Below are 10,065 nucleotides of genomic sequence, written 5' to 3'. Positions count from 1 at the left end.
GATTAAGCTAGCAACCTTTACTGTCAAAACAACAATTTTTGGCCAAATAAAGAGACAAAAATCTGTCTGGAGCCGCAAAATATTTACAAATTAAGCTGAAGGAAACAGTGCAATAGCGTTAGTCTAATGTACTGATGGCCCAAGAGATAATTTTAGCGGCACCACAACACAAAAATATCCAAAACGAAGACATTCATTTTCTTCTACCTTTTGTCTTTCTGTTTTATGGATTTTTTGGGGGGGTAATTTTTAAGATTTCGTTTTTCATTCTATACTTTTCTGGCTTTCTGTCAAATTTCTGACATTTTTGTGAACATTCTATGGTAATTTTCAAGATTTATTCTTTTGTTTTTGGACATTTTATCGGTTCTTTTTAAACATTTTTTTTTCGGCCTTTTTTTTTTTTTTTTTTAAACATACATTTTCTGATTTTTTGGCAATTTTGTGGACATTTTATGGTCATTTTCTACCTTTTGTTTTTGGACATTTTATGGTTACCTTTCAAGGGTTTTCGTTTCTGTCTTTTTTTTTTTTTTTTTTTTTTATCCAGTTCTGAAATTTTTGCCAATTTCTTGGACTTTTTTTTTTTTTTTGGTAATTTACTGCTTTTCCTCTTAATTTTTGGATATTTTTAGGTAATTTTTACAACTCTTTCATTTACCTTTCATCGCTCTTTTTTTGACATTTGAAAATGTTGACATTTTTGAACATTCAATTATTGATTTTAAAAAAAATATATCATTAATTCAGTTAAAGAACATTTTATCTCAAAAGTAAAAAAAAAAAAAAAAAAAAAAAAAGTACTACATATATTCAAATGTATTTAAATAAATAAATATTTGATGTTTATTCTATTTATTTGGCATTTATTTATTTTTTATTTATTCGCCTACTTATTATTAATTTACTGATGTAAAATATATTTACTTGTAAAAAAATAAAAAAAATAAAAATAAATTGTATACGCACTTCAAAACGTTTGTTCTTGTTTTGTTACCTTATTCTTGACTGCAAAACCGATTTATGTTTTATGTACAGCACTTTGTGTATATATATATATATATATATATATATATATATGTATATATATATATATATATTTGCGGTTACCGACCTGGAATCTCGCGGCCGTTGCGCATCCAGCGCAGGGTGGCGGCGGGCTTGCTGCGCGGCGACACGCAGCTGAGCTCCACCTCGCCGCCCTCCACCGCCTCCTGCTTCACCTCCACCGCGGGCGTCTCCGGGGGGACCAGCACGGCCAGCGTGGCCACCTGGTGGTGCGTGGCGTCCGTGTAGAGCTGGCAGAAGTAGCCGCCCTCGTCCGAGACGCTCACGTTGGTCAGCGTGATGCGCACCAGCCGCGGCGTGAAAAGCACCATCTGGAAGCGGTCGTCCTTCAGGGCTGGAGGGGGGGGGGGGGGGGGGGGGGGGCAACCAGGACATTATCATTACGATTCATATTATCAGTATTATTGTCAGAATTATCATTACACGGCAAACATTTATTTTGACCAAATATGGGTTATACGAGGAACGTAAATGTGTATATATATTAGGGGTGTAATAATAACCAGATTAACCAGATTTTTTTTTCAATTCATTTAAACGTGGAAGTGCCATCAAGCCACACTGAATTGAATCGTTCCACTTTGAAATATATAGAGATATGTATCGAATCGTCTTTTTTTTGGCAAAATAAATCTTGAAAGGAAATGAAACTTTTACCGTACTGACAAGTTCATTGGAATGAATGTCGAATTACGCTAAAAAAAAAAAAAAAAAAGTCATTGCATCATACACTGTCGAACTGACCCAAATCGAATCGTTCCACTTTCAAATCAAACCGTTTTGTACCCCACGTATTGAAAACCGTATCAAACCGTCTTTTGTGGAGAGATGCACACCCCTAATATATATATTTATGATTTTGTTTTGCTTTGTCCGTTGTCCGTTATTTTCTTTTTTTTCCCCCACTGATTCTTGATTTAATTTACTAATTTACTCATTTTAAATGTAATGTAGTAGTGTATATAGGAATAAATGTGTACATATTAGCATTTGGAACGTTTTATTGTTAGGACTATTTTTTAAAAAATTTTTTTAGTTGTATCACATTACAAGGTAGGGAAGGGCGTAAAGTAGTATTTTTTATTTTTTATTATAAATATTTTATATATATATATATATATATATATATATATATATATATATATATATATATATATATATATATATATATATCAACTAAATTTCTTACACCTAATCCAAATCCTCAACGAAATCTTTTTTTTTTTTTTTTTTTTGCCTTTCGACAAAATTTTTGTATCGAGTTGAAAAGTTGTGACATCAGCATGTCTATTATAAAAGACAACAAAATATTCCCCCTCATCCCTTTTTTTTCCAAATATGTCACATTAGCGGCAACTTTTTAGCAACTTTTCGTGGGAAAATAAACACCTTTTGAGAAAGTTAGAGACAGGTTAAAAGCCTCCAATTGAACGCGACACAATAGCTGACGCTGGGAAGACGAGGCAGCAACAAAAGAAGATTAGAGGCGGCAAATTTGCAACCATTTTCTTTTTGTTAGGCCGAGACGACGAGAAAGGCTGCGAACAACAAAAGGCGAGCAACAATGCAGCACTGGCTCGATGTCTATAGATTCATGTAAATACCTTGGGGGAATGATTGGATATTGACACCTCTATTTTGCCTCCCTCCCTTTTTTTGTTTTTTGTTTCGGCTTTGTCGCCCAGGGGGACGGCGTCTCCCGATGGGGCGCCGCCAGGCCTTCTTCGCAGCCTCATTCGTCACAGCGCCGCCATGAAGATATTGGTTTTGTGTGCGCGGGAGGGAGAGGCCGACGTAAGAAGTCAGGGCGAGTAAAATAAACTAATAAAGCCATGTAATGTGGCAGGCGAGGGATGGAAAATAATACAGAAATGGAGGCTGAGAGGATGGATGTGTTCGGTCCGATTTCCACCAACAGTACATGTTGGTAGGGAAGTTGTGGAAGTGGGCTAGACCTCGGACCCAGGACACGTTAGGATTATTAGTGCACTCGGAGCAAGGTTATTAACTCACTTGCTCCCAATAACGTGTAAATACGTTTTTTTTAATGTAAGTGTCCCAAAGACGTATTTATACGTTTTTATGCTAGAGCATACAGAAGGCTTTGATGCAGCCTCTCAACTGCAAAGAACAGTTGCAGAAATGATAGTTATTCCACAAACGGCCAGCAGGTGGCAGCAGAGCAAAGGAGATCAACCAGGGCAATCTAGAAAAAAAGCTAAATTACTTACAATTTTAAATAGATTTGTGAAAACTGATGAAACTAGGCTCTCTTCTAATGCTAATTGCTGCAAAACGGAAACAGATAGAAACATACTTTTTTCTCCTGATGAAAAAAAGAGACTTTAATCTTTCTTTTGGTAGGTTCCATTCTTTTATAGCAATTGAACACAATATTCTGTGGGCCTTGCAAAATCAGTCAAAACCCAGTAAAACAGCCGGGAGCGAACGGGATTGCTTCTGTGAAAATGGCTGGGAGTGAATGAGTTAAAGTGGAAGAATACAGGAACTAAAAATAAAATTCAAAGAGCATTTCCGTGAAACAAAATTAAATAAAACTGAAAATGCTTTTTTAAAAGCATTTTGGCGATAGACTAAAAAAAATTCAGGACAATTTTAATCGATTTTAATCAAATAAAGCTCAACAAACATTTATTGAAAGGTTTGATGTATTTATTTATGTGCTACAAACACTTCATTCGCTGATTAGTTAACAGGGAATTTTCACAAAAACAACCCCCCAAATTCAAAAGGAAGAACTGAAAAAGCACATTTTCTCCCATAATAATCATTAACTCTCCGCCAAGAAGGAAGAAAACCAAATGTAGGACATGAAAATTAATGTAGCGGATCAGCTGACATCCTGCCTACACACCTGACAGTGTCGGCACAAGTCAGATTAGGGGTTAACGTTTTTTGTTGTTTTTTTTAATACCAGGATGGACTTAACTGGATGGCTTGTTGGAAACATGGCAGTTGTTAGAGAACAGCCCCCATCGCTACACTAAATGGCAACTAAATGTCACACTGCCGCCCGAGTCCAAGTTCCTCTTTATGGTCCGGCCTCATTTGCATGCTGAGTAGCGTCCATTTGGTCAGCGCCGCCACTCTGCAGCAGCTATTTGCCCTCCGTCCTCATAAAAAAAAAAAAAAAAAGGTGTCACAGCCACTGGTTGGTGGCTCGCTCGTAAACTTGGAGGTGTAATTTAATGCTCTTATTTGGACGGTTAAACACGCTGGGCGGCCCGCGGGGTGTTGCGGCAGATGGACGGGTGGAAGAGCCGTACAGTGAGCGACGGACTCGTACGGATGCCGCTCACGTTTGCCAGTAAACTTCCCCGACGAGGCTCGTCCAGGCTCATGTCATGTTTAAACCGGGATCGGTTCCGTCACCCCCTCGTTATCCGTTCCCTCGCCTCACCTTCGCTAACCTGCCCTTCTCTTCTTAAGTCCTTTACGACCTTCTTCGCTTTTTGATGAGGGTTTGTCCTCCATCCAACTCACCGAAAGGCTACAAGTCAACACCCTAGTTGGCGGGGGCGCACGCAGCTCAGCTATCATTTAAAATACTTCATGGTACGTAACGATCAGGTGGGCGAGCAGTGGAATTGACCTTACCGTGAACCACGCCCGCATGACCTAGTAAACCAGTCAAGACACAAGATGTCATGTCTGTGACGGCGGACAAACAAAATTCCTTCCCTAAACCCTCAAACAACTATGAAAAATTTCTGAGCTGGATCAAACTTCGCGGAAGAGCACACACACCACCAGTCGAATCCCTTCAAAATGACCAGAAACTACTACATCCGCACAAAGGTAATGTTCTCCATTGTTGTTTTTAGCCAAAGGCTAACGATAGCTCCGGGTAGCTAACCGTCCACACGTTTGTTGACTTACTTAGTATTTACTATAAATGCCAACAGAACACGACCAGTTGAATCCCTCGAAAATGCCTAGAAACCACTACGTCTGTTCTAAGGTAATATTCTCCCTTGTTTTTAGCCAAAGGGCTAACGATAGCTCCGGGTAGTTAGCCATTCATACGACACACATTTGTTGACTTACTATTTACTATAAATGCCAACAGAACAAACTTTGCACACACGACCAGTTGAATCCCTCCAAAATGACCAAGAAACCACTACGTCTGCTCTAAGGTAATATTCTCCCTTGTTGTTTTTAGCCAAAGACTAACGATAGCTCCGGCGAGCTAACCATCCACACGTTTGTTGACTTACCATTAACTATAAATGCCAACAATACATTGAAACTATGAGGTAATATAAATTCATTCTTACCCTGCTTGACAGTAATAATGTCCAAAAACTTCGGTTTTGCCGACAATAGATTTTAGTGAGTGAGGTGACTCGGTCTTTTCCTTACATCTGCAGTAGCAGACAGCGATGCATATTTCCTTTTGTTTTGGGCAAAATTGCATGGTGAGGGAGTGAAGATACCCTTTATTAAAAAATGTAAAGCCCCCTTTGCTTTGCTTTGAAGAGAAATATCGGCAACCTGAAAATACCTGACCGATAAATCACAAGGAAGATCTGACAACTTTGCCGTTACGGCGCATTCTGTTTCGCTAATCTTGCCCAAACAATGTCGGAGCCAGCTACGTGTCGCATAATGTGGGCGAGGAGGGGCGTGCCATGGTAAGGTCAACTGAGGTTTTCCTCAAAACGGCCAGCTGAACTCCTGGCGTATAAGTCGTAGCACATGAACGAGATGCTAGCTGTTGGCGTAATCATTTGAGATTACTTGAGGCGAGGAATGTCCATTCAAGCCCTCTTCATCAGAGGGTTTAACGTCTGGCATTCATGTTCTTGTGCTGAGAGTCTTCCCCATTAATTCACTTAACCGACGCATTACCGGGGGCGAGGGTGTCTATCTACTTAGTTCAATCAACACGCTGCAAACGCTTGAATGAGACCGAAAGTGGCGGTAGACGATGAATATGAAAGCGGACGTGAAGGTAATGCGCTGTAAATAAATTGAAAACTGATGCAATATTTAATGGTAAAATGTTCAAAGAAATATTACCTGTATATAGCCACAAGCAAGAGTGCACAATAAGTGCTGAAAATATTCAAAGCACGCCAGATTCAAGTGTGTCACTGAGCATTTTGTGTAAAAGACATTTTTGCAATACGGAACGTGAGCCAATTGCTGCTTTTAGCCTACGAAAATACTGCTCAGATTTTCTTGGATTAATTAATCGGGGTGCAAATTGAACAGTGCGAATTGATGCGTGTGGTTTAGCCTAGTAGAAGATAAGTTGTTGTGGGTGTTCAGTGACATCAAAACAAAACTCTAGCACACTATTTTCCTCTCTAGCAACATTAATAAGTGAGATTTTAGACAAATCTATCCTCATATATTTTGATCGAAGACAAATGGACGTTCGAAACACAGTTAGCGATTTTGCCGGCTAAAAACAGTACATTTGAGTCAGCCTGATTTGTTCAAATGTGGTCAGTAGGAACATCAAATTTGTCAGACTGTCAGCAGCAAAGTCATCAGTCATTTAAGTCGATTAAACTGGCTTTGAAAAGTAATCCAACAGCTCTCGCTTATATTGGGCACTTGAGTATTGCTCGCTGCTAAAGCAGCTAGCCGCTAACAATGTAGCCTCTGCTAAAGTCTGGCAACAGGCGTTGTACAATTCAATGTCCTCTAAACAAGTCTGAAATGGTGGTTGAACGTGATTTCAGGATGATGTTGAAGAACAAACAAGATAAAACAACACACTTCCACTTAATGACGAATGGCCAAATAGTTTTAATTTTTAGATGATCAGTTTTTAAAATTCAACAGTGATTAGTGAAGTCATCAAAACAAAACTGTAGCACACTATTTTCCTCTCTAGCAACATTCATAAGTGAGATTTTAGACAAATCTATCCTCATATATTTTTTATCTAAGACAAATGGATGTTAGAAACACAGTTACCGATTTTGCCGGCTAAAAACAGTACATTTGAGTCAGCCTGATTTGTTCAAATGTGGTCAGTAGGAACATCAAATGTGTCAGACTGTCAGCAGCAAAGTCATCAGTCATTTACGTCGATTAAACTGGCTTTGAAAAGTAATCAGACAACTCTCGCTTATCTATATGGGGGCACTTGAGACTGCTAGCCGCTAACGCAGCTAACCGCTAACAATGTAGCCGCTGCTAAAGTCTGGCAACAGGCGTCGTACAATTCAATGTCGGCGTAATAAAGTCTATTTTTTTTCTTTTTTAGCGGCATTAAATCATGCTTAGTTGTCATTTCAGGATGATGTTGTGTTGTTGACGTCGATAATTTAAACACACCCCAAACACAGTTTAGCCGTTAAGCCACAACACGCTGCCGGGAACAACTTCAAAATAAAAGCGTACCAAGGCATTGATGTCCATATATTATTTGGTAAGTTTAACAAATACACATTCATTTTGCGAAATTCAATTCGATATTAAATATTAAAACCATTCGACTTTACAATATAAAGAACGTTTGTCCGAAACGTGGGCCTCAAGCCGAAAGGACAAGCACAAATGGTTATACAAATGTAGTCAATTTGGAGATGAAAGATCATTTTAATAAAAGCAATATCCCCAAAATGACATTTAATGTTAAGCGGTAATATTTCGCTCTGCGGGGCTCTCGAGTTTACATCATGATTTTCTCCTCGTACGCATCGCTCCAAGGCTACATTAGCTCGCTGAGAAGAAGTGATTAAAGGGGAAAAAGCGCTGTTTACCTAGCCCAAGGCTCTCGACTGAATCTAACAGTGGTCACATAACAATTTTCAGCACAACAGCAAAGGCCGCGCTCTAATAAAGAGCCGCGGCGCGTCCTCAACTCATCATTGGGGGGTTAACGGTGCAGGGGACTGTCCTTTTTAAAAGCAGTCACATAGTTTGGCTGGGAAATAAAACCGTCACCTCAATTAACTCGTTGGTTATCTTTTTAATGAGGAAAAGGCTCAAATGGCAAAGTGAAGCCATTTGCATCTAGATGTGCGCGCAGCGGAGCGCAGAACTGCTACAAATTTGTGCTGTTAAAAGAAAGTGCAAAATAAATTGTAGGGTAATGCTCTTTTTTTTTTCTTTTTTTTTTGGGGGGTCCAACTCGGTTCAGGGATGATGATGATGTAAGATGGCAGGATTGGACTAGTTTAATTTCTAGGGCGGAGGAAACTTCAACTCAAACAGGAACGAGGCAAAATAAATTCATCAAAACAAAACTGCAGGCTTTTTGCTGCTTCGTGGTGAATGATGTAACACATGATTAATTGATTGCTACAATTCTCTTGGTTGTGAGGAGCTAATGTTGATTTTTTGTCACGTCTTGAAGAATTTGACATCATGTGACCACGTCACCAGATTCACACGCTGCAACATTACACGCAATTTTGTCTTGCGATTTCATTTAAAACAATGTAAAGTCACATAACAAATCACACAACGGAACGCAATACAAAGTCACAGGGCGCAAAATTACTTGACTTTATGTAATGTGACTTCACATAAAACAACTTAACGCAAGTCATTTCACGTAACCAACTTCAAGTCACATTACATATAGAGAAAAACGTAACGCAACTTTCACATAATGTGACTTCACGCAACTTCATGTAAACGCAGTTTTATGGAACGCAACTTCACGTAACGTGACTTCACGGAGCAAGACTTCACATCATGATTTCGTGTAACGTGACTTGATTTCACGTAACCAAATGAACAAAACACATCATGTTACATATTGCGACTTCATGTCACGCAACTTCACATAACTTCATGAAGCAACATGACATGACGCAACTTTATGTAATGTGACTTTAAGCAACATGACTTCATGGGACGTGACTTCACATAAGGCAACTTCATGAGACACTATTACATGAACTCATTTGCTCCCAATAACGTGTAAATACGTTTTTTAATGTTTTAAGTGTCCCAAAGACGTATTTATACGTTTTTTGTTTTTTTAGGCTCGAGCATACAGAAGGCTTTGATGCAGCCTCTCAATTGCAAAGAACGGTTGCAGAAATGGTAGTTATTACACAAACGGCCAGCAGGTGGCAGCAGAGCAAAGGAGACCAACCATGGCCATGTAGAAAAAAAGCTAAATTACTTACAATTTTAAATAGATCTGTGAAAACTGATTAAACTTGGCTCTCTTCTAATGCTAATTGCTGAAAAACGGAAACAGATAAACACTTTTTTTTTTCCTGATGAAAGAAGAGACTTTAATCTTTCCTTTGATAGGTTCCATGTTTTTTTTAGCAATTGAACACGATATTCTGTGGGCCTTGCAAAATTAGTGAACGGGATTGTTTCTGTGAAAATGGCTGGGAGTGAATGAGTTAAGCAGCATTTAACATACACCCTGCACGTGTGCGTTTGTGTGTGCACACCGGCTACGCAAATACTCACCCCGCGTGCCGTTGAAGAAGAGCGTCTGCCGGCGAGGGTTCTGGATGACCACAATGGAGCCGTCGTAGTTCTGCAGGCGGCAGGAAATCTGGGCCGTGCCGCCCTCCAAGACGGTGACGTTCTCCGCCTGCACCGCCTGACAACTCGCTGTAAGAGGGCAACAGAAGAAGTAGCAAAAGTTCACTTGGCAGTTCTTTTTCTAACACAAACCTTTTAAACATCAAAACATTTACCGCCTTCTTCAGCTCTCAAAGCTATAAATCATACGGACTCCAACATGAGACGTAAAGGAGAGAGACAAAAAAAGAGAATACCGTATGTGTCTTTACATATATATATATATATATATATATATATATATATATATATATATATATATATATATATATATATATATATATATATATATATTTAGGGGTGTTAAAAAAATCTATTCGGAAATATATCACGATATTACAGCACGCAATTCTTGAATCGATTCAGTAGGTGGCCGAATCGATTTTTAAACATCCCTTTTTGATGAAAAAATATTCAACAAAACATCTTGATTATGGTTAGAGTTCACAGCTTAAG

The 10,065-nt window shown here is 38.9% G+C and overlaps 1 protein-coding gene across 3 annotated transcripts in view; it reads right to left on the bottom strand.

Moving 5' to 3' along the window:
* Positions 1–10,065, bottom strand: part of cadm4 (cell adhesion molecule 4) — a 236,442-nt gene that overhangs the window by 38,351 nt on the left and 188,026 nt on the right. For all 3 annotated transcript variants that reach the window (XM_077527563.1, XM_077527562.1, XM_077527564.1), the window contains exons 2-3: positions 9,493–9,639; positions 1,115–1,402 (exon numbers count right to left, since the gene is read on the bottom strand). In XM_077527563.1, coding sequence (XP_077383689.1) covers positions 1,115–1,402; positions 9,493–9,639 — 435 coding nt within the window. The remainder of the gene's footprint in view (positions 1–1,114; positions 1,403–9,492; positions 9,640–10,065) is intronic.

This window comes from Festucalex cinctus, chromosome 7, assembly GCF_051991245.1.
Source record: "Festucalex cinctus isolate MCC-2025b chromosome 7, RoL_Fcin_1.0, whole genome shotgun sequence".
NCBI lineage: Eukaryota > Metazoa > Chordata > Actinopteri > Syngnathiformes > Syngnathidae > Festucalex > Festucalex cinctus.
The sequence above is the reverse complement of the archived record's forward strand: the minus strand, read 5'-3'. Positions and strand labels throughout refer to the sequence as shown.